This window comes from Salmo salar, chromosome 15 (genome assembly GCF_965601325.2).
Source record: "Salmo salar chromosome 15, fSalSal1, whole genome shotgun sequence".
In the NCBI taxonomy this organism is placed as follows: Eukaryota; Metazoa; Chordata; class Actinopteri; order Salmoniformes; family Salmonidae; genus Salmo; species Salmo salar.
Genome location: NC_138305.1, coordinates 64,814,163 through 64,838,797, shown reverse-complemented (window position 1 = coordinate 64,838,797; position 24,635 = coordinate 64,814,163). Strand labels below are relative to the sequence as shown.

At 43.8% G+C, this 24,635-nt stretch overlaps 2 protein-coding genes across 2 annotated transcripts in view; one reads left to right on the top strand and one right to left on the bottom strand.

The window, feature by feature from the left end:
• The window catches only part of LOC106571875 (plexin-D1), a 114,484-nt gene extending 97,435 nt beyond the window's left edge, over positions 1-17,049 (top strand). The window contains exons 25-36 of the mRNA XM_014145393.3: positions 673-871; positions 1,037-1,183; positions 1,380-1,536; positions 1,742-1,845; positions 2,641-2,704; positions 5,593-5,627; positions 6,429-6,533; positions 6,855-7,018; positions 7,133-7,280; positions 10,519-10,659; positions 13,851-13,925; positions 15,079-17,049. Of these exons, the coding sequence (XP_014000868.2) occupies positions 673-871; positions 1,037-1,183; positions 1,380-1,536; positions 1,742-1,845; positions 2,641-2,704; positions 5,593-5,627; positions 6,429-6,533; positions 6,855-7,018; positions 7,133-7,280; positions 10,519-10,659; positions 13,851-13,925; positions 15,079-15,195 (1,456 nt within the window). The 3' untranslated portion in view covers positions 15,196-17,049. The remainder of the gene's footprint in view (positions 1-672; positions 872-1,036; positions 1,184-1,379; positions 1,537-1,741; positions 1,846-2,640; positions 2,705-5,592; positions 5,628-6,428; positions 6,534-6,854; positions 7,019-7,132; positions 7,281-10,518; positions 10,660-13,850; positions 13,926-15,078) is intronic.
• An 8-nt stretch (positions 17,050-17,057) lies between these two features.
• On the bottom strand, positions 17,058-20,015 carry LOC100136369 (rod-like opsin). Its single transcript, NM_001123536.2, is given in 5 exon segments — positions 17,058-18,093; positions 18,192-18,431; positions 18,536-18,701; positions 18,861-19,029; positions 19,653-20,015. Coding segments are annotated over 5 exon segments (1,062 nt in total). The 5' UTR covers positions 20,014-20,015; the 3' UTR covers positions 17,058-17,967.
• Positions 20,016-24,635: the final 4,620 nt, after the last annotated feature.

Sequence of the window (24,635 nt, the reverse complement as noted above, 5' to 3'; positions counted from 1 at the left end):
CTGGAGGCTCTTCAAAGACCCCGAGTCCCACCTTTAGCTTAGTTGCCAACAACCGGATGCATCCGATTTTCAGGGATATCTTCAACCTAGCTTCCTTTTCTGCTGAAAACTGGATTTAGGAACTCAGGCATTTCTTTTACTCCTGCTACATTAGGTTACCTGAGACCAAACCACTTCCCTCCCTCTCCAGGCTAAGCAACACAGCAGCTATAATATTTCCCTACCTGGTCTCCTGGATGAAAGGCTCTTCGTTATGGAAATCACCCCGTGCACACCCTCTATCCATTTGGACCACTCATAAATAAAACGGAGCCAGTTCAGAAGGGAAACCCAAGTGTGGTGGCATCAGCTGATGGCATCAACGGATATTGCACCAAATGTATTGACACTCTACTTACATGCGGTCTAGTTAAGTTGATCAGTTCTACACATGCTTCCTCAATGCCAGATGTCACACGCACACATGCGCTGGTGTCTCTTGCTAATGCCAATACTATGCATGGTTATCTTTTCTAATAAATGGTTAAATGTACAAGTGGTATTTCCTTTCTGAACTACATAACTCTGTGTGTTCTCAGGTGCGGGGAGTAAATCCTCTTGCATGAATCGGGTATGTCTCTGTACTCTGTTCTCACACACATTTTGGTGTTTTTCTTTTGTCTCTTTCCTCAGGTGTAGCCTGGCGTCCTTGCTCACTATCGCCCTCCATGGTAAACTGGAGTACTACACCAGCATTATGAAGGATCTGCTGGTGGACCTGATCGACGCCTCGGCCGCCAAGAACCCCAAGCTGATGCTGCGACGCACAGAGTCTGTGGTGGAGAAGATGCTCACCAACTGGATGTCTATCTGCATGTACAGCTACCTCAAGGTGTGGGAAGGATGGAGGGATAAAAAAGAGACTCACCTGGACCTTTTTATCAAATCATGAGGATCCACTGTCAATGTTGTTGAACCCCTTACTGAGAAACATCATCCCTCGGTTCTCAAAGCTTTCTGTTACGTTTTTAACATGTTACTGTGATGTTTTCTTCAGGAGACAGTGGGCGAGCCCTTCTTCCTGCTACTGTGTGCCATCAAGCAGCAGATCAACAAGGGTTCTATAGACGCCATCACAGGGAAGGCCCGGTACACCCTCAACGAGGAGTGGCTGCTCAGAGAGAACATTGAGGCCAAGCCACAGGTCAGTCACCACACAGCAATGCTGATTTCATATACTGACAACTGATTGGTTAATAAAAAATCTAAAAGTCTTGCTGTATGCATGTATCATGTGTCAATCATTCACCTGTATATAATCCTGTTTATAATGTCCTAATTAAATAATTGTGACCTACCCTGCCTACTCTAATGTCCTCCCACTCTTTGTGTGTGTCCAGAACATCAACGTCTCGTTCCAGGGCTGTGGGATGGACTCTCTGGCCGTGAGGGTGATGAACACAGACACCATCTGCCAGGTGAAGGACAAGATTCTAGATGCCTTCTATAAGAACCTGCCCTTCTCGCAGTGGCCCCAGGCAGAGGACGTAGACCTGGGTGAGAAAACTGTATTTTATTCTCCTTCCTTTATTTAGATTGATTGAGAGACATTTTTTTAAAGGGAGCCCTGATCAACTCTTGCTTTGTAGCTCAACTGACATGAAGCTTATACAATAGATGGCCAAATGCATTTGAACATTCATAACATTTTGTCCCTTTCCTCGTCCCTCTCTCCTTTTTTCCCCTCTCTGCTGTGCTGTAGAATGGTTTGCGTCTGGTAGTAACAGCAGGATCCTCCAGGACCTGGATAACACTTCAGTGATGGAGGATGGCAGGAAGAAACTCAACACAGTCACGCATTACCAGGCAAGGCTCTGCTCCCACAACACACACACCATCTCACCTGTGCGTGTGTGTGCGTGCGTGAGTGCATGCATAAGTGAGGTTGTGCGTGGTGTGTGTCCCCTGTGTCTTTGTGTTTTCCCTGACATTAACACACTCACAGCAAGGGTGGAAGTAACAGAGGTGAGGGTGAGAAGTCACTGTAAATGTTGACTGCCCAAGGGGTGCCACATTCTGTTTATCTGTGTTTGCATACAAATGGGTGTCAATACAGTATGTGTGTGGTGCCCTCTGTGACTGTGTTTGTTCATCATACACATGCAGTATGTTATTGTGTGATTTCTGTTTTTGTTTGTATCTGTCATTGTCTGTGGGTATTTGTGTTTTGTCTTGTAAAAAAAAAATGTATTGGGGGGTCTTTGCATTTTCTAGTGTCTTGATATGTTTTTAATGTGTTAGAGTAATTCTGTGTGTCTGAGTGTATTTGTGTGTGTAAACAGTCGGGTGGTGACTTATAACCTTTGCCCTGTTACCAGTGCTGTTACGTGCTCTGTTAAGTTAGTGCTGAGTTGTGAAGGCAGTGAGGCACAGTGTGTACTAACAGTCTCGGTTTACTGGCAAGACTGTTCAATCCATTTCACTGTGTTGACTTTAATGAGCCCCCCTGCAACACCCCACAGCCCCCCTGGAGCCACCCTGCCACTTCAGACTCACACACACACCCGAACACACACACATACCCTGAGGCAGCGGATAATGATCCAGTTCTCGTGCTCCCCCTCTCACCCCTGTTCCTGTGACCTCTGAACCCTCCCACAGATCCCAGAGGGGGCGTCGTTCGCCATGAGCATGAAAGACAAGAGAGACAACACACTGGGGAGAGGTAGGTCACACACACACACACACACACTCTGTCACCTTGTCACACACTCCTACATGCTTAGAAAAATACAAACTTTATTATGGTAAAACTGCACACACTCACTTCATCCTGAGCGTATTACAGTAAAACCCCACACATTCACTTTATCCTGAGCATATTAAACACATACACACACATCAAACCACCGACATACATACATTTCCCGCCATAAAACACGCTGTAATAGTTTCGCTTAATCAATCACACACAGATGCACGCACACACACAGTATATCAATCAAATCAATCAAATGTATTTATAAAGCCCTTTTTACATCAGCTGATATCTCAAAGTGCTGTACAGAAACCCAGCCTAAAACCCCAAACAGCAAGCAATGCAGATGTAGAAGCACGGTGGCTAGGAAAAACTCCCTAGAAAGGCCAAAACCTAGGAAGAAACATAGAGAGGAACCAGGCTATGAGGGGTGGCCAGTCCTCTTCTGGCTGTGCCGGCTGGAGATTATAACAGAACATGGCCAAGATGTTCAAATGTTCATAGATGACCAGCAGGGTCAAATAATGATAATCACAGTGATTGTAGTGGGTGCAACAGGTCAGCACCTCAGGAGTAAATGTCAGTTGGCTTTTCATAGTCGGTCATTCAGAGTTAGAGACAGCAGGTGCAGTACAGCGAGAGAGTCGAAAACAGCAGGTCCGGGACAAGGTAGCATGTCCGGTGAACAGGTCAGGGTTCCATAGCCGCAGGCAGAACAGTTGAAACTGGAGCAGCAGCACGACCAGGTGGACTGGGGACAGCAAGGAGTCATCAGGCCAGGTAGTCCTGAGGCATGGTCCTAGGGCTCAGGTCATCAGAGAGAGAGAGAGAGAGAATTGGAGGGAGGGAGCATACTTAAATTCACACAGGACACCGGATAAAACAGGAGAAATAATCCAGATATAGCAGACTGACCCTAGCCCTCCGACACATAAACTATTGCAGCGTAATTACTGGAGGCTGAGACAGGAGGGGTCAGGAGACACTGTGACACTGTGACCCCAACCAGACATTTAGACCTTTCTACAGCATGGTTGGTATCCAGTAGCCATAAGCATGAACAGATATCTAGCCCCAGATGAAACAGGAGGGGGAGTGTTCCCTGTACCAGATGATTCTCTACTGTGACGTCAACATTTCAGAGGGTCTGCTAACCTCACCCAGAACAGATCTTAGTTCTGACAGACCCGCTCTGTCCACCTTAATGATTAGGGCCTCTCCTCTCAGTCATATTGGGCCAGAAACAGGCTAAATGGATGTGAAGTAAACCCTGGCTAATGTAAAACACATTTACCCCTTTCTGTGATCACCTCAGAGGGTCTGGACTGGGACCGGGGCCTAAACCTGTCTGCCTGCCAAAGCTAGGCCTGGATTAATGAGAGCACAGTCACCATGGGGCTCTCTCTCTCTCTCTGTGTGTGTGTGTGTGTGTGTGTGTGTGTGTGTGTGTGTGTGTGTGTGTGTGTGTGTGTGTGTGTGTGTGTGTGTGTGTGTGTGTGTGTGTGTGTGTGTGTGTGTGTGTGTGTGTGTGTGTGTGTGTGTGTGTGTGTGTGTGTGTGTGTGTGTGTGTGTGTGTGTGTGTGTGTGTGTGTGTGTGTGTGTGTGTGTGTGTGTGTGTGTGTGTGTGTGTGTGTGTGTGTGTGTGTGTGTGTGTGTGTGTGTGTGTGTGTGTCTGTGTGTGTCTGTCTGTCTGTCTGTCTGTCTGTCTGTCTGTCTGTCTGTCTGTCTGTCTGTCTGTCTGTCTGTCTGTCTGTCTGTCTGTCTGTCTGTCTGTCTGTCTGTCTGTCTGTCTGTCTGTCTGTCTGTCTGTCTGTCTGTCTGTCTGTCTGTCTGTCTGTCTGTCTGTCTGTCTGTCTGTCTGTCTGTCTGTCTGTCTGTCTGTCTGTCTGTCTGTCTGTCTGTCTGTCTGTCTGTCTGTCTGTCTGTCTGTCTGTCTGTCTGTCTGTCTGTCTGTCTGTCTGTCTGTCTGTCTGTCTGTCTGTCTGTCTGTCTGTCTGTCTGTCTGTCTGTCTGTCTGTCTGTCTGTCTGTCTGTCTGTCTGTCTGTCTGTCTGTCTGTCTGTCTGTCTGTCTGTCTGTCTGTCTGTCTGTCTGTCTGTCTGTCTGTCTGTCTGTCTGTCTGTCTGTCTGTCTGTCTGTCTGTCTGTCTGTCTGTCTGTCTGTCTGTCTGTCTGTCTGTCTGTCTGTCTGTCTGTCTGTCTGTCTGTCTGTCTGTCTGTCTGTCTGTCTGTCTGTCTGTCTGTCTGTCTGTCTGTCTGTCTGTCTGTCTGTCTGTCTGTCTGTCTGTCTGTCTGTCTGTCTGTCTGTCTGTCTGTCTGTCTGTCTGTCTGTCTGTCTGTCTGTCTGTCTGTCTGTCTGTCTGTCTGTCTGTCTGTCTGTCTGTCTGTCTGTCTGTCTGTCTGTCTGTCTGTCTGTCTGTCTGTCTGTCTGTCTGTCTGTCTGTCTGTCTGTCTGTCTGTCTGTCTGTCTGTCTGTCTGTCTGTCTGTCTGTCTGTCTGTCTACGCGCATGCCTGAGCTTTGTAAACTCATTACACTGGCTCCAGCACCAATCACAAACTCTGTGTCTGTCTCTCTTCAGCTTTTCTCCCTCTCATTCTTTCACTCATAATCTTTCTTTTTTTCACTCAGCTTCCAATCCACCTGAATAGTTAGCTCTCACATACACTCTCTCTTTTCCATAAACCCCTAACTGTCTTCCTTTTTACTGTCTATCACTCGCCTTCCCTCCCCAATCTTCTTTCTTTCAAACTGCCTCTCTCTCTCTCTCCTCTGATTTCTCTCTCTCTCTCCTCTGATTTCTCTCTCTCTCCTCTGATTTCTGATTGTTTTTTTCTGTTTTTTCTCTCCCTCTGCAGCCAAAGACTTGGACACAGAGAAATATGTCCATTTAGTAAGTACAGACACACTCACTCACACACACACACACACACACATGGACAGAGAGCTTTCTCATTCACCTCTATTAAACCCCGTTCCTTCTGTCATTAGCCCCATTGGTCTCAGAGAGAGCTCAATTTAACTCAGACAGACACAGTGAAAGCCTGAGCAATACATCTGACTACACAATTTCATAAGAGTTTGAGTGTGCACGTGCATGTAGGAAAGCTGGAGCAAGGACATGACAACGCTAATAGCACATTAGCCATTGAAAAAACTCAGATATGACTTTGGGTTAGACATGAGTTCTTGCTTCAGTCATTTTTACTGTGCAGTTTTTTGTTGTAGGACTTCATATTATGGTGTGCTGGCCTGGACTGGAGCTTGTTGACAGGCTCAGTAGAGGAAAAATGGCAGTGTCTTTCTACCCCAGCTCCATACCCCTGTCCTAGCTAAAACCTGTAGGAGCATGTTACACATGATACTGGTATTGCGAAAGAGAAAATTCCAGAAGTTTCCAACTTGCAGTATTTCATAAAGTGACATCATGTTAGTCATACCTCATAAATCCCCACTGTGATTCCTGGGTCGTGTTCATGAGGCAAGAATAAGAGAAACCTTTTGAAATGGAAGACGTATTAACTGAACTTTTCCAAAAATACCATTTTTTTTTCATTTAATCTCCCTGTCAAATGTTAGTCACCTCCGTAGTACAGTAGATTCCCATTTAGAATGAGGTAATTTCCCATCGTGCTGATTGGATGTTTTTGTACCATGACCTCTAACCTCTAATCTCTGCCCCCTGCCCATCTAGGTCCTGCCTCATGATGAGCTGTTTGAGAATAAGAAGTCCCACAGACAGAGTCACCGTAAGAAGGTCCTCCCTGAGATCTACCTGACACGCCTCCTCTCCACCAAGGTAAGAAAATAAAAAATACATGGCAGCCATCTTGAACTATTTGCAGTCTACAATTCTGTGACAGAAAGCAGTGCCCAGCCTAGTTTGGGTCTGTAACTGCTTAAGCTAGCCAACTCCTTAGCATGTCCAATCGTGAGCCTGAACAGTTTCGCATGACAATCACAGAGTAGTTGGCTAAACCAGAGGCCTCCTTCCTTTATCATTATGAATCATTCCATTATCAGTTCTATTTACAGTGATATCATCCTGGAATTCCAAACAATCCATCTTGATCCCAGTTCTGGTTCTGTGTCTGATCCCATCTGTGTTGTGATTCCGTAGGGAACCTTGCAGAAGTTCCTGGACGACCTTTTCCAGGCCATCCTCAGTATTCCCGCAGAGCGTCCCCCACTGGCCATCAAATACTTCTTTGACTTCCTGGAGGAGCAGGCGGACAAGAGGGGCATCACTGACCCCGACACCCTGCACATCTGGAAGACCAACAGGTAGGGGAACTAGATACATCTGATCATCTACTCATCAATGTAGCATGATGTACTATAGTACCTCTAATGCTAAATGTTTTCTGAAGCTCACAGAATGTTTTCCCATCTCCTTAGTTTACCTTTGCGTTTCTGGGTGAACATCCTGAAGAACCCTCAGTTTGTGTTTGACATTGATAAGACGGATCACATGGATGCATGTCTGTCTGTCATCGCCCAGGCCTTCATAGACGCCTGCTCCATTTCAGACCTGCAGCTGGGCAAGGTGAGACACAAAAACACTTTACACATGCATTACACACACTTTTATGGTACACCTACACATGTAATACAGTACACATAAACATGCATACACACATACACATATTCACTGCTCGGTAAACACACACTCATAGACATGGTTACACATTAGGGCCGACATAAGCGGTCGCTTAGGGCCCCCGGCCGCTAGCGGGCACCCGACCCCCCCCCCCCCCATGTTTTTTTTGTTTCTTTGGAACTCAGTCGGGGTCTCAACTTACTGTTGAGAGTTATAATAGTAGAATACACAAGGTGTAAATTGGAAATTTGGTTGTGCATTAGCAGATTTTAAAATGTTTTGTCAGTCATTGACAGTCCCTCAATTAGCCATGTCAGCTAACAACTTTTAGATTGTAAGTTAGTCTAGCCAGTTATCTAAACCTGTAGTAATCATGGCCGAATACCGACCGGGCACACATGACATAAGTCATGAGAAAATGTGTAGAATTGCAGGAAATGTGCTTTAAAACTGCAAAAATCTATCTCTGCCTCATGGCGAAATAAGTAGAATAGCATGATATTTCTTATAAAATTGCAAAATGTTCTCTTCGCTCCATGGCAAAATGTGTAAAACTGCAGAAAACTTAATTTAAAACTGCAAGATTTTCTCTACGCCTCCTTGGCATAATGTGTAGAATTGCTGGATATTTCATTTTTAAAGGGTACATTTTTCTCTCCACTGTCAAGAGGCAGACCACAATTTTGGTTACCCAAATCTCAGGAATAGGAATAAACTTTAATTTGTGATTTTCATTTTATTTCTAATCTTGTTGTAAATTTACCTTATTTATAAAATGCATATTTATTGCTTGAAAATCTTTGTTGGAATACTGTAATTTGCAAAGCTTTCCACCGGTCTAATGTCCATTGCTTGTGTTTCTTGGCTCAAGCGAGTCTCTTTCTTATTGGTGTACTTTAGTAGTGGTTTCTTTGCAGCAATTCGACCAACAAAATTATACTAAAGCACAACTATTTAAAAGCAAAACCAAGGATTAAATGAAAGTAAAACTGTTCAATGAAATCACCAAAGAATATTTTGACAGTTACAAATACACGACTGCTGTACCTACAGCATATACTCTTACACAAGACTGCTGTACCTACAGCATATACTCTTACACAAGTTTGCTGTACCTGTAGCATATACTCTTACACAAGACAGCTGTACCTACAGCATATACTCTTACACAAGACTGCTGTACCTATAGCATATACTCTTACACAAGACAGCTGTACCTACAGCATATACTCTTACACAAGACAGCTGTACCTACAGCAGATTCTCTTACACACTGAAAAGAAATGCCATTTTTGACAGCAGATGCTCTTATCCAGAGTAACTTACAATTATTGAATTCATTTTCAGATAGCTAGGTGAGACAACCACACATCACTGTCTTAACAAGTACATTTTCCCTCAACGAAATAGTTATCAGCAAAGTCAGTCGTAGTAGGAAAAAGCAAGTGCAGAAATCCCCAGTTTCCTCCCCAGTCCCTGCCAACCTCCGTCCCCTCCTTTCTCCAGTCAGTCCGTCAGCTCTGTCTACCTCTCCTCATGTTATTTCAGCCCAGTCTGCTCAACCAAGGTCATGAGCGCCAGGAATCCCCTATGTGTGTGTGTGTGTGTGTGTGTGTGTGTGTGTCTGTGTGTGTGTGTCTTTCAGTGCCCTCACTCCCCACAAATCAGTCTCATCCCTCAGACGCTGTGACCCCTAGCATACACACTGCTTCCTGTCTCTCTGACTGACTTCCTCCCTGGAGATATTTGTCAAACAATACTGATCTATTCCACTTGTTCATTGCCAAAGAGCCAATGTAAGCACCTCAAGCAGGTGAAACACACACAAACAAAAAAACACACCATGGCACCATAAAAATATCTATGTTCATTGGGATGTGGAGAAGGAGGAGAATTCGGACATTTGGCCAGTCCTAAAATGGAAAAAAGACTATTTTAGGCTTAAGGGTTAGGTTTAGAACTAGGGTTAGGGCAGCGTTTCCCAAACTCGGTCCTCGGTCCTCGGGACCCAAGGTGTGCATGTTTCGTTTTTTCCCCCCTAAAACTACACAGCTGAATCAAATGACCAAAGCTTGATAATTTGTTGATTATTTGAATCAGTTGTGTAGTGCTAGGGGAAAAACCAAAAGGACCTAGTTTGGGAAACCCTGGGTTAGGGTCAGGTTTAGGGTAAATAGGACTTTGAATGGGAATCCCCCAAAATCCTCACAAGTATAATACACAAGTGTGTAGCGGTCAGAGGACAGGACAGGACAGGTCAGTAAGAGGTCTGGATTAGCAATCGCTCTGCAGGGGTGAGAGAGGGCTTGGAAACGAAGCTGCTTCCACCAAAACCTTATCTGGTGGCCTGCAGACAGACAGTAGGGATGGAGGGGGTGTGGGCGGTTATTAGGGGTCAAGGGGGGTCGTCAGGCAGATGGAGGAACCACAGGAAATGAAATGACCTTGTGGAGAGGAAGAGAGAGATCCTATCAGGAGGAGGGGCAGTGGCTGGAGTCTTCCTAGCTCCGATACCACACACACACACACACACACACACACACACACACACACACACACACACACACACACACACACACACACACACACACACACACACCCCCCGCAAATGCATAGCCTACATATCTGTATGCTCAGCTCAACCCAATACCTTGTATGTGTACCTTAGTGATTGAATAATGCTTTCAGTACCATTGTAAATGCTGTCAGTAACTTGGAGAAGTAGCAGATGTAAGTAGAAGGGTTGTTATGTCTGGCCTGGTTCTCTGTGGCTGTAGATATGGTTTGTTTAACTTTCCTATTGTGAGGAGAGGAAACCCTGGGCCCTCCCTTCTTTGTCTCAGCACAAGGAGGTGCTGACCTACTCACACACTGATAACACTCACTATGACCATGGACCGTAGACCAACCATATATCAACCATAGACCAACTACAATATGACCACAGACCATGCTGCCCACAGTCTCATTAACAACTTACTGACCATAGACCACACTCACCATACACTGGACTGATCACTGTCATACTGAAAACAATCTGACAACCAAACACAGGCAGTGGTTATATTACATTCTGGTCGTGGTCAGGAGAGTGGTAAAGGACAGAACTAGTTTGGTTGATTACTAAAAGATCAAGATCCATAGAGGTTACTTTGACTAAATAGGACTGTGTCTCTTGTTTCAGGACTCTCCCACCAACAAGCTGCTGTATGCCAAGGAGATCCCAGAGTACAAGAAGAGGGTGCAGTGCTACTACAAGCAGATCCAGGAGATGGCGCCACTGAGCGAGCAGGAGATGAACGCCCACTTGGCCGAGGAGTCACGGGTGAGATAGCGAGGGGTGACAGATAAATATATATGATTGATTGATTGTAATTTGTCAGCCTTGGTGGCAGACTGTCACTGCATTCAACGGTGATACACTGTTAATTCATGTATTACTTTTTGAGATATTTTTGTTTGACGGATTTACAGTACCGGTCGAAAGTTTGGACACACCTACTCATTCAAGGGTTTTTCTTTATCTTTACTATGTTCTACATTGTAGAATAATAGTGAAGACATCAAAACCATGAAATAACACATACGGAATCATGTAGTAACCAAAAACGTGTTAACCTCTCTTGGGTAGGGGCAGTATTTTCACATCCGGATAAAAAACGTACCCGATTTAATCTGGTTATTACTACTGCCCAGAAACTAGAATATGCATATAATTGTTTGATTTGGATAGAAAACACCCTAAAGTTTCTAAAACTGTTTGAATGGTGTCTGTGAGTATAACAGAACTCATATGGCAGGCAAAAACCTGAGAAGATTCTGTACAGGAAGTGCCCTCTCTGACCATTTCTTGGCCTTCTACACTCTCTTTATTGAAAACAACGGATCTCTGCTGTAACATGACACTTCCTAAGGCTCCAATAGGCTCCCAGAAGGCGCCAGAATGTTGAATGATGACTTTGCAGCCCATGGCTGAAAAACAGTAGCGCATTTGGTAAGTGGACGATCTGAGAACAATGAGATGGGCGCGTGCATGTGCACGTGAAGAGTCCATTTTCGATTTTGAGTCTTTGAACGGAAAGGACGTCTCCCGGTCGGAATATTATCGCTTTTTTACGAGAAAAATCGCATAAAAATTTATTTTAAACAGCATTTGACATGCTTCGAAGTACGGTAATGGAATATTTTGACATTTTTTGTCACGATACGCGTCCGCGCGTCACCGTTCAGATAGTGTCTTGAACGCAAGAACAAAACAGAGGATATTTGAACATAACTATGGATTATTTTGAACCAAAACAACATTTGTGGATGAAGTAGAAGTCCTGGGAGTGCATTCTGACGAAGAACAGCAAAGGTAATCAAATTTTTCTTATAGTAAATCAGAGTTTGGTGAGTGCCAAACTTGGTGGGTGTCAAAATAGCTAGCCCGTGATGGCGAGCTATCTACTCAGAATATTGCAAAATGTGCTTTTGCCGAAAAGCTATTTTAAAATCGGACACCACGATTGCATAAAGGAGTTCTGTATCTATAATTCTTAAAATAATTATGTTTTTTGTGAACGTTTATCGTGAGTAATTTAGTAAATTCACCGGAAGTTTGCGGTGGGTATGCTAGTTCTGAACGTCACATGCTAATGTAAAAAGCTGGTTTTTGATATATGAACTTGATTGAACAAAACATGCATGTATTGTATAACATAATGTCCTAGGAGTGTCATATGATGAAGATCATCAAAGGTTAGTGCTGCATTTAGCTGTGGTTTTGGTTTTTGTGACATTATATGCTAGCTTGAAAAATGGGTGTCTGATTATTTCTGGCTGGGTACCCCTGCTGACATAATCTAATGTTTTGCTTTCGTTGTAAAGCCTTTTTGAAATCGGACAGTGTGGTTAGATTAACGAGAGTCTTGTCTTTAAAATGGTGTAAAATAGTCATATGTTTGAGAAATTGAAGTAATAGCATTTCTAAGGTATTTGAATATCGCGCCACGGGATTCCACTGGCTGTTGAGTAGGTGGGACGATTTCGTCCTACATACCCTAGAAAGGTTAAACAAGTCAAAATATATTTTATATTGGAGATTCTTCAAAGTAGCCATCCTTTGCCTCGATAGCTTTGCACACTCTTGGCATACTCTCAACCAGCTTCATGAGGAATGCTTTTCCAACAGTCTTGAAGGAGTTCCCACATATGCTGAGCACTTGTTGGCTACTTTTCCTTCACTCTGCGGTTCAACTCATCCAAAACCATCTTAATTGGGTTGAGGTCAGGTGATTGTGGTGGCGAGGTCATCTGATGCAGCCCTCCATCACTCTCCTTCTTGCTCAAATATCCCTTACACAGTCTAGAGGTGTGTTTTGTGTCATTGTCCTGTTGAAAAACAAATGATTGTCCCACTATGCGCAAACCAGATGGGATGGTGTATCACTGCAGAATGCTGTATAAGCTATGCTAGTTAAGGTGTGCCTTGAATTCTAAATAAATCACAGACAGTGTCACCAGCAAAACACCATCACACCTCCTCCTCCATGCTTCACGGTGGGAACCACACATGCGGAGATCATCTGTTCACCTACTCTGCGTCTCACAAAGACACAGCGGTTGGAACCAAAACATCTCAAATTTGGACTCATCAGACCAAAGGACAGCTTTCCACCGGTCTAATGTCCATTGCTTGTGTTTCTTGGCCCAAGCAAGTCTCTTTCTTATTGGTGTACTTTAGTAGGGGTTTCTTTGCAGCAATTCGACCATGAAGGCCTGATTCACAGTCTCCTCTGAACAGTTGGTGTTGAGATGTGTCTGTTACTTGAACTTTGTGAAGCATTATTTGGGCTGCAATCTGAAGTGCAGTTAACTCTAATGAATTTATCCTCTGTAGCAGAGGTAACTCTGGGTCTTCCTTTCCTGTGGCGGTCCTCATGAGAGCCAGTTTCATCATAGCGCTTGATGGTTTTTGCGACTGCACTTGAAGAAACTTTCAAAGTTCTTGAAATGTTCCCTATTGACTGACCTTCATGTCTTAAAGTAATGATGGACTATTGTTTCTCTTTGCTTATTTGAGCTGCTCTTGCCATAATATGGACTTGGTCTTTTACCAAATAGGGCTATGTTCTGTATGCCACCCCTACCTTGTCACAACACAGCTGATTGGCTCAAATGCATTAAGAAGGAAAGAAATTTGACAAATCAACTTTTAACAAGATACACCTGTTAATTGAAACTCATTCCAGGTACCTCCCTCTTGAAGCTGGTTGAGAGAATGCCAAGAGTGTGCAAAGCTGTCATCAAGGCAAAGGGTGGCTATTTGTAGAATCTCAAATATAAAATATATTTTGATTTGTTTAACACTTTTTTGGTTACTACATGATTCCATGTGTGTAATTTAATAGTTTTGATGTCTTCACTACTATTCTACAATGTAGAAAATAGTACAAATAAAGAAAAACCCTTGAATGAGTAGGTGTATACAAACTTTTGACTGTATATCGGAACGATACGCTCACTCTGTTACAGAAATACAGAAACGAGTTCAATACCAACCTGGCCTTGACGGAGATCTACAAATACGCCAAGAAATACAGAAACCAGGTAAGATCCGCTATCTCTCACACTACCTCTGCCCTGGATGAGCTGTTTGACACGTTTAAACTGGCCCTGTCTCCAGCCTTATCACAGTCTATATTCCACATGGAGTTTAGAGTTTCAGAGAGAAAGAGAGAGATGAGTATCAGGGCATGAAGCATCAGTACAGGCGATCACATGCTTCTTTAAAGATCTAACGGCCTCCTCACAACCCCACACACCCTCTTTCACCCAGACCCGAAATACACACACACACACACACACACACACACACACACACACACACACACACACACACACACACACACACACACACACACACACACACACACACACACACACACACACACACACACACACACACACACACACACACACACACACACACACACACACACACACACACACACACACACACCTACTGTTCCGTGGAATGATTCAGACAGTGATGATGTCTGAGGGCCCTCATCATAATGTCTGAGGGCCCTCGTGTTTAATAACTGCTGTTCACTGCCATTCTCCTGTACCAGCAGACACCAGGGCCCGGTTGCATAAAACATCTTAAATTAATTTCCCCCTCATCTTTTCCCTTAAAGTTTCCTTAACTTTAAGCCAGTTGCACAAAACATTTTAAGGCACATTTCCCTGCACACTTTCCTGCAGTGGAGTGACCAAAGTGCCCTCTAACACTTAAGATGTTTTATGCAACCAAGCCCTGGCACTCAGAGGTTTCTCTGGGAATCTCTATGAATCACTTCTGAATTACACATTCTCGCACTCAGCCCTCTCACTGGGCACATGCTGCCAGTAACACCCACTGAACGCATGACAACTAGCAGGCATGAAATGCAGCACAGACATGGGTTTTGTAAATAGTATGTGAACAGGAAAGGCTTTTGTGGGGAGAGAGTCATGCATGAAGGCTGGAGAACTGCTGAAGTACTCTTTCTCTGTCTGGGCAGGTGGTTGAGCTTCTGTCTTGTGCTGTAGAATGCATGAACGCTTAAGGGTTACTGAAATGAGTCTCTCTATTTCTCTATCTCTCTCTCATTCTCTAACTGTGGGTAGATACGTTTTGTAAGGTTGCTCACTTGGCCATTGTCTGAACTGTTTCTTTCTCGCTCTCCTTCTCCCTCTCTCTCACCCTCCTTGCTGTCAGGTGGTGAGTGCTCTTGAGTCCAACCCCACAGCGAAGCGTACTCAGCTGCACCACAAGTTTGAGCAGGTCATTGCTCTGGTGGAGGACAACATCTATGAGTGCAGCAGTGAGGCCTGAGTCTCCCTCTACCCAGATTCCAGCCTATTCCCCCTGGCTGCCTCCACCCTACCTGGGGTCCAAGGACCTGGGAAACCCCCTGTCTGTCTACCCTCCACATATCCCTTCTGTTTATAGAGCCCAAAGACAGAAAGGAACTCTTTGCTTTAAGAAAGATTTTGCTTTAAGACTGGAAGAGATGGCAGCTTGAGCTTTACTGTACCACCCCTAACCCAAGAAGACTGCCTCAGAAACCTGATTGGGAGCACTGTACCATGGATTAAGAAATGTCCTAAGAAACTTACCTTGTACTGAGCAATTGCTTTAGATACTGAGGAATTGATACCCACGTCCATTATATCAAATATAGAATCTCTGGATCCTCTCTTTGACTGTGTTGACTCTTCTATTCACACATAGATATAACCCCAATCTGGTTTCCTGCTTATTCACACCTGGCTTAAATCTTACTCTGGTTTCACAGTGCTTTGACCTGAAGCATAGTGGAGTTAGAGGAGGCACTTGGAGATGGACCTTATTCTGGATGACGTCACCGCCTCTGGGACCTGGATCCCTGGCAACCATCTTACGCACTAACCCCCTTTTTCTTGGGGGACGAGCCAATGATGCACTGTACTGTATGATAAATGTCCATAGCAATATTTATAGCTGAGTTATAATGCTTTCTGAGTGGCCTGTTCAATGATATGTGAATGAGAAACTCCTCCCATCTTCTTATAACCTGCACTGTTCTCAGGTTTGATTGGTGGAATGGGCAAAGAACTCCACCGGTGCTTTGAACTACAAGTCCCAATGTGCTTTGCAAGTTGGTGATGGGTTATGGAGGAGTAGAGAGTATAATTAGATGATTTATTTAGGTGATGTTTCATGTGCCAGACCTGCTTGCAAAGAGACTAGACTCTATATAATTACATTGGATGTGTTCATGTGAAGGCAGGTTGATCTGTTTTGGAAGTGACTGAGAACGAAGATTGATTATGACCAAGAGGGAAATTTAGAGTAAAATTATGACCTTCAGTTAATCAAAGAGGAAGAACTGTTTGACATGACTGTACTTGTGATGCCAAAATGACTTGGGTCTATTGTCAGAGTTTGTGAAAATAAATGCTATTACAAAGCTATAATATAGTATAAAATGTTATGAAATTTCAGTTTCGTAAAAATATTTAAATTCTTGTTTTCATCAATGACAATGGCTCGATTCAATCAAATCCGCTTTAGCCAGCATCTGCATAGTGTTTGTTTTGGCGGTATTGGCACTGAGTTAGAGCTGTCAAATCCACAAGTGGCTCCCAGCATTATACCTAAAGCGGACATTCCCATTGGCTGCACATAGTTGTATTAACAAAAATCCCATGCAGCCTTATTTACAAGTTTGAACACTGGAATGTGAGATATAATCTACACCTGGATTAGGATGATAGAAATGCTCATGATTTCATTGGATGAGTTATAAATTTGAGCTAAATTATTTCTATATAGCCTACATTTTCTCATTCTTAACTTCTAACGCTTTGGCTTTCATGACAACAATCGCAAGAGCAGCTGCTCACCGATTTGACAGCTCTAGCAGTTTCACCTCTGACATTGCCAAAACATCTGCTATGCGGGTGTCTGTTATCGCCAGTTAATGCTTGATCTGACTGAATCTAGGCCCTAGTCCTGTGTAAACTGAGAAAAGTTCAGCAAAGTGACATTTGTAAACCACAGGGCAGCAATGTACTGTAGTGTTTTGTTTGTGCTGTCTTGATTGGTTGTGCATACCACCCAACAACCCAATGGGCATCTGGACTTTTTCTGAAAGAATAGTACTGTAAATGCTCCCATATGAAAGAAACAGCTATGAAAAAGAAAGGTCTCATATTTTTATCGTCATTTTTATTCCAGGACATTTAACAACTTTATTTCCACGTCACGTACAACATCCTAATCTTTACATTATTAACACTAGTCCTGTCTCCAGAGCTTTTAAACATACACGCATGCACACACTCATGCACACAAACAAACACACTCTCAGGAGGTGTCTTCTTTCTGCAGAGGTTCTATGCAGGTTCATTTGTTTACATTCAGGACCTTTTCCGAGCCAAGTGTTAAGAACTAACCCGTTCAGCCTCATCATGGGAAAGACACAGAAACCAGGGGAGAGCTCTCCTCAATGCTTTATGGTAGGCACAATCTAAACAAATTTAAAATGTATTTTACCCTAAGTATTAATTTAACAAATAGATACTTTAAAGTGTATTTAAGGGGCATAAGCTGAACAATTATGTAAAGAAATGTTAACATCAGTTTTTTATTTTGTGGCATTTGAAGGTTTCACTTAAACACTAAATGATTGTATGTGTTTTAATGGGAAGGGAGCCCATGGAACGTGTTAGTTGGACAGCCACCAAAATGACACCCAGTGGTGCTGCTAAAAGTGCTGGAGGTAGAAGTCAAGATGCCCTAACCAGAGGCCTAGTATCAGACAATGCAACCCCTATTCCTAACCATAACCTTTAAAAGGGGAGTAAAATAATCTGACTGTATCAGTGGTTTGAGGCAACTTCTACCAACTCCAGTAAACGATTGATGAAGACAACTAAGCACTGTTCCTTGGTTTGTTATGCTTAGGTCACAATGAGGGATATATGTACAGGTACAACAGGCACACCCCTGCAGTGCAGACAGAGGTAAATTGAGAACATTGGCCTATCGGAGGCTGCTGCTTGGCGGTGGGTCCACAGATGGGCTGGGACAGGTAAGGAGTCAGGGTTTATGGGTCGTAGGTCAGGCAGGAGCCACCTGGCTGGCGGAGATGGAGGAGGCCTGTGTTTTGGAGGAGGCGGTGGAGGTCTCCTCCTCACCGAATGGGTTCTTCCCGCAACACACTATGGTCAACATGCAGTTCCTGAACTGGAGAAGGGAGGAGGGGAGGTTTTTCACACACGTTTATCTATGTACGCTTTATGTAGACATACACACACAATTCCAGAATCATCTGCTTGGGTTACCTGTCTGTTGAGTAGAATATAGATTATTGGGTTGTAGAGGGCAGCACTCTTGGCAAAGAAGGCTGGGATGGTCATCATGACAGGGCCAAAGTTGGTGCCCTGATTGGCAAAGATGTACCAGGCCACGGTGGCATAGGGCATCCAGCACACCAGATACGAGATGACCATGACGATCACCATACGGGTCACTTCCTTCTCTGCCCTCTGAGTGGTCTCCGACTCCTGTTGCAGGGCTGCCGCCTGAACGGACAGACATACACAGAGTGCTTTGATATGAGCCCTAACTGGAGATATATTAGTCCTGTGTGTTTACCGGTACTCAGTGACCGTGTGTGTGGTCGTACCGCGCGGACGGTGCAGAGCAGTCGGCCGTAGCAGAAGCCGATGATGACCAGAGGGATGGAGAAGTGGAGGGTGAACATGTAGATGACGAAGGAGGTGTTTCCCAGCTCAGGCGTCGGGGTGTAGTAGTCAATCCCACAGGAACACTGCATGCCCTCTGGGATGTACCTACAAACATTCAACTCATATTTTTGTTTGAAAATGTAATATACAGAAGTATTGCCCCTGTGGTCTACCAGCCATCAGCCCATTCACTGTCCTTAAGGTGACATTTAAGGTAAGACTAGTAGGATATGCTATTTGGAGGGTATTTAGAGGGTGACCTACCTGGACCAGCCACACAATGGAGGTAGAGCACAGGTGAGAGACATGATCCAGGTGAAGGCCACGCCCACAATGGCGTGCCTCTCATTGAAGCGGAAGTTGGTCATTGGTTTACACACCACGATATAGCGCTCGATGGCCAATACTACCAGAGACCAAAGGGCGATCTCCCCTGAGAGAGACACAGCAAGTTATAGAGACATACACAGTATAAATGCTCATGTGTAGAAAGTATTCAGACAGTTAAGGAATATTGGACACAGGCAGAAAACTTAACAATGAACACAGGCTACTGTATCTAAAAGTACACAGGGTACAGTGAGTGAGTTCCAAAAATATTGACAAATATACGTTTTCATACATTGATATGATAACTACTGTAGGTCCTACTTCAACACAAAGCTTAATGTATTTATTATATAAGGCCTATACATCTGCAGTTATTAAATACCTTTCCCCCATCCCCCCAGTCACAGAACACAGGTGTGTAAAAGAGGTGCAAATATACATATTATAGTGCGGCAGGTAGCCTAGTGGAGCAAGGTACTTAACCCTAGTGTTCTTGATATGGGAAAAAAAAAATCTGTATCTCCTTACATTAAACTCATTGAGTTCAAGGTACATTGAGGTTGCACCTGAAAAAGTTGGGCACCCCTTTAGGTAAAAGTTCCTCTTAACCACAGATCTAAAATCAAATTTCCCCATACCCTAACCATAACCAGTATGGGAATAAACATATCTTATCCTGTAGCTTGCGACAACTTCTACCTAGCCTAAGGCTCCACCATGACTTACCTCCCATAGTGGCAAAGAATCCTTCAACGTTACAGCCGGTGACCCCCAGGAAGAAGTATCCCTGTAGGGCTGTTGCGAGAGTCACAGTGAAGCCCCCCACCACCATGAAGAGGTCAGCCACAGCCAGATTCAACAGAATGTAGTTCAAGGGGGTCCGTAGCTTCTTGTGCTGCACCGTGACATAGAGCGTAAGGAAGTTGACAGGGAAGGCTGTGATGATGAGAAAGATCATGTAGGCAGCGAGGAGCGAGTACTTCCAGGGTGCAGCTAGGTAGTACTGAGGGTGCTCAAAGGGGCTCCTCACCACCCCTGTCTTGTTAGACATGGGCACGTAGAAGTTTGGGCCCTCTGTGCCGTTCATGGCGACGGCTGTTGTGGTGTGTGTGTGTTTCTGTTTGTCTATGTGTCTCTACAGGAGTTTGTGTCTTTCTCTATCCTCTCTGGTATTTTGAGAGAGGAAAGTGAAAGCACTATCCCTTCTACGAGAGGAGCTATTTCTAGCTGGTAGGTTGGATAGATAGATGGAGGAAATAGATCCTGGTGATGAGAGGTGGTGTGTTCTGCCCCCCGAGGCGGGCAGAGACCCTTTTAAGAGATTCTCTCTTAGGATTAGGGACGTGCATGGAACTCAGCATGGTGTCAGCATAGACAGATTTAGGACACACACGCACACACACACACACAGTAATTCATGAGAAAAACATCTAGAACATATACTGTATACTCAAGGGTTATCCTCTGATGATTTCATCATCACAAGTGTGACAAACAAGTTTGCTAAGGAGAGAGTGTTACAGGAGGCTGACGAAGACCAATGCAATTTATAGACTTCTTCTCAAATAGCACATATGACTCTGGCAAAAGTAGTGCACTAGGAAAAATGGTGTCATCAGAGATTTACATTATCCTCAATGTCAAGAGGCTACTGTACCAGTCTGCTTATGCAGACCGACGTGTCAAACCCTTTTCTATATATCATGTTCCAGACAGTTATTTCATGGACAGTCTACATTCCTTGTTGGTATAAATCTGTGTGATAGGCTCTGTGTAATCTGATCCTGTTAATCCTATTGGGTTGATCGGCTAAAGACGCACTTTTATTGCGGACTATAATGATCGTCATGACCTCGTCACTCAAATAACGTACACTACCGTTCAAAAGTTTAGGGTCACTTAGACTTTTTTTAGACAGACTTTTTTGGAAAGAAAAGCAATTTTTTTGGTCCATTAAAATAACATCAAATTGATCAGAAATACAGTGTAGACATTTTTTTTATTTAACTAGGCAAGTCAGTTAAGAACAAATTCTTATTTACAATGACGGCCTAAGTTAACTGCCTTGTTCAGGGACAGAATGACATTTTTACTTTGTCAGCTCGGGGATTTGATCTAGCAACCTTTCGGTTACTAGCCCAACGCTCTAATCACTAGGCTACCTACCGCCCCTCAACATTTAACAAGGCCGGGATCACAGTCACCTTTTCACTGTTGACGTTGAGACTGGTGTTTTGCGAGTACTATTTAATGAAGCCGCCAGTTGAGGACTTGTGAGGCATCTGTTTCTCAAACTAGACACTCTAATGTACTTGTCCTCTTGCTCAGTTGTGCACCGGGGCCTCCCACTCCTGTTTCTATTCTTGTTACAGCCAGTTTGCGCTGTTCGGTGAAGAGAGTAGTACACAGCGTTGTACCAGAGCTTCAGTTTCTTGGCAATTTTTCGCATGGTATAGCCTTCATTTCTCAGAACAAAAACAGACTGACGAGTTTCAGAAGAAAGGTCTTTGTTTCTGGCCATTTTGAGCCTATAATCAAACCCACAAATGCTGATGCTCCAGATACTCAACTAGTCTAAAGGCCAGTTTTATTGCTACTTTATCAGCACAACAGTTTTCAGCTGTGCTAACACAATTGTAAAATTGTTTTCTAATGATCAATTAGCCTTTTAAAAGGATAAACTTGGATTAGCTAACACAACGTGCCATTGGAACACAGGAGTGATGGTTGCTGATAATGGGCCTCTGTACGCCTATGTAGATATTCCATAAAGAATAAGCCATTTCCAGCTACAATAGTCATTTACAAAATTAACAATGTCTACGCCGTATTTCTGATCAATTTGATGTTATTTTAATGGACATTTTTTGTTGTTGACATTTCCTTGTTTTTGAAAGAAAAGCTAAGTGACCACAAACTTTTGAACGGTAGTGTACATGAGGGGTGTGAGCATATGGGTGGACAATTCTTCAGAAGAGCAAGAGTGAAACTGACTCCAACTCCTTTTTCACGCAGTCTACAATCAGACTGGACTTTCGATGAAAGCCATGTAACTGATTCCAGATCAGCATACAATCTAACATAAATATTTATTGGCTGGATTATAACCAAGTAGAAATGTTGATAAAATATATTAATAAACTGGGAGATGGATTAAGTGATTCTAAACCAGTTTGCGGAGGTCAATTGGGTTCATCGATCGGCCGTCAGCAGTAGAGATAGCAGTTAAGCTGAAGCTCCAGCAGCTCATAGTCCTCACTGTGGAACATCTAGATTAGAGGAAACACACCAGAGAAGACAGGATGAATGGGTCAGAGAACACAGCACCAGGCAGAGCAGGAATTCCCATAGATAGCAACACAACATCTTGCACTGCCGCTAGCAACATTTTCTCTGAAGCAGTTTTTTTTATAATTGGGTGGTAACTTCTGGTAAAAGAAACACGAAACACAAAAATAAATGAAACATAAAAGCTAGAAAAGAGAGTTAATTCTGAGATTCTTCCAGAGGGCTATGGAGTGCCAAGGTGTGTGCGAGCATGTACTGTGTAATGTTTTAATGATTAGAAAAAAATGCACCTCCCTATTCTGCACCTGGGTGTGTGTGTGAAAGGGTTGAGCGGGCATGACAAAAAAAATAAAAAAATATGCATGAAATGTATGTATTCACTACTGTAAGTCGCTCTGGATAAGAGTGTCTGCTAAATTACTAAAATATAAATGTAAATGTAATGAAGTGGAATTCTGTGTGTGTATGCGTGTGTGTGTGTCTGCGTGTTCCATCTATTTAGTACCAGGAACGGCACATATTGATGCTGACAGCAGGCAGTAAGGAGCGGTAGTACTCTCACTGAGGGGTTTAGGCCAGGGCTTGATCAGGACATCCCTGCTGCTCATAGACCTCAGCACAGAGCGACTCACCACCACTGGGACACAGTCAGACCCACCCTGCTGTAAAGGGAAACCGAGTCTTTCCATTCATACTCTCCTGTTAGTTTCCCTCCTCCCACCTTTCTAACCACCCTCTCACTCCTTACCCCTTCCATCTGTCCCTCTCTCCTACACTCTCCTTACTTCCCATATCCTTCCCTCTTTCTGTCCCTCCCTCAACTCAAAGCTGAGTTTGGCCATGAAGGTGTCCTCCTTTGTGTCTTCCGTGCCATCATCCAGCTTCAGGGACTGGGATTCTGACACCGTTAAGGACTCACTCGTACACAATACTTCTGCTCCCTGCTTTCTTACACACATTTAAGCCATACACCATTAGCAGACCCATGCCACCACTTTGAGCATTTAACACCAAAGAAAAACAAAGACACTAAAATGCACAACATTTCACCCTCAGAGCACAGCCAGTAAGAGTGACGGAGAGAGTAGGCTACTAAAGGTCAGTCAGTGAGTTAGTCAGCATGTGGTTCCTAGGAAAAGCCATGGCCACCGTGCCCTTGTGGCAGGCAGGCTAATGCAGGTTAATCCCAGACAGAGATGTCTCTGAGGTGTTAGTGTCATTAAACTGAGAGAGAAGAGCCCCTCTAACCTTATTAACTCTCACCGCTAAGATGACTTAGGCCTGACAGCTTATGCTGCTCGGCAGAAATAGAATCAGTGCCAAGAAATACTTGGATTACTACCTTCTCAGAACACACACCACAGCACTGACACGTACACATACTGTATGTAATGTGTGTATGTATGGAACCGTGTACGAGCACACAACCTTAACATACAGATTATTCCCATTAGCTAAAAGTGGTAATGAGAAATGTGTTGATTTTAGTGGTGTACACTGCATAAGGTAATGGATACCCCTACTGCGGCCTTCCTGTCGATGCGAGGGACCTCCAGGACAATGACAGACACAGCCTCATCACCAATACCCTCGTCCAGGTAGAACTGCGACAGAGGGAGGACCTTTACAGTACAGTGACACATTAATAACACACCTTGGAACCAAACATCAATTACAAAGAGACGGGTGTCAACCTACCGTATGATGATGCTGTGTAGATCAAGGGCTGTTTGCAGTTGATTCACACACTACCCTGGCTGTTCAGCAGGGGGTTGTTGGTGGAGCAGCAGTAACACATGGGGATCAGGTCCTGGGTTACACACATACACACCTTTGTGAATATACACAAACGTATAAGATACACACTACACAAAAAAATAGTGCCTTCAGAAAGTATTCACACGCTTTTACTTTTTCCACATTTTGTCGTGTTACAGCTTGAATTTAAAATGGATTCAATTGAGATTTTTTTCTCACTGGTTTACCCCATAATGTCAAAGTGGAATTATGTTTTTCGAAATGTTTACAAATTAATAAACATTTAAAGCTGAAATGTTTTGAGTAAATAAGTAAGCCTTTTGTTATGGCAAGCCTAAGTACAGGAGTAAAAATTTGCTTAACAAGTCACATAATAAGTTGTATGGATTCACTCTGTCACAAAAGGTGCCGTGTTGAAGGGAAGACCAAAATGCAGCGGGTATGTGGATATTCATTCTTTTAATGGAAAAATGAAACGCATCCACAGGAAAAACAAAACAATAAACAGTACTCACGACTAGACAGTGTAGCAGGCTCAATAAACGCAGTGCTCACAAACAATTACCCACAAACACACCCTACTAATATAGGACTCCCAATCAAAGGCAACTCAACACACATGCCTTCAATTGGGAGTCCAATCCCAATTAACTCTGCATAGAA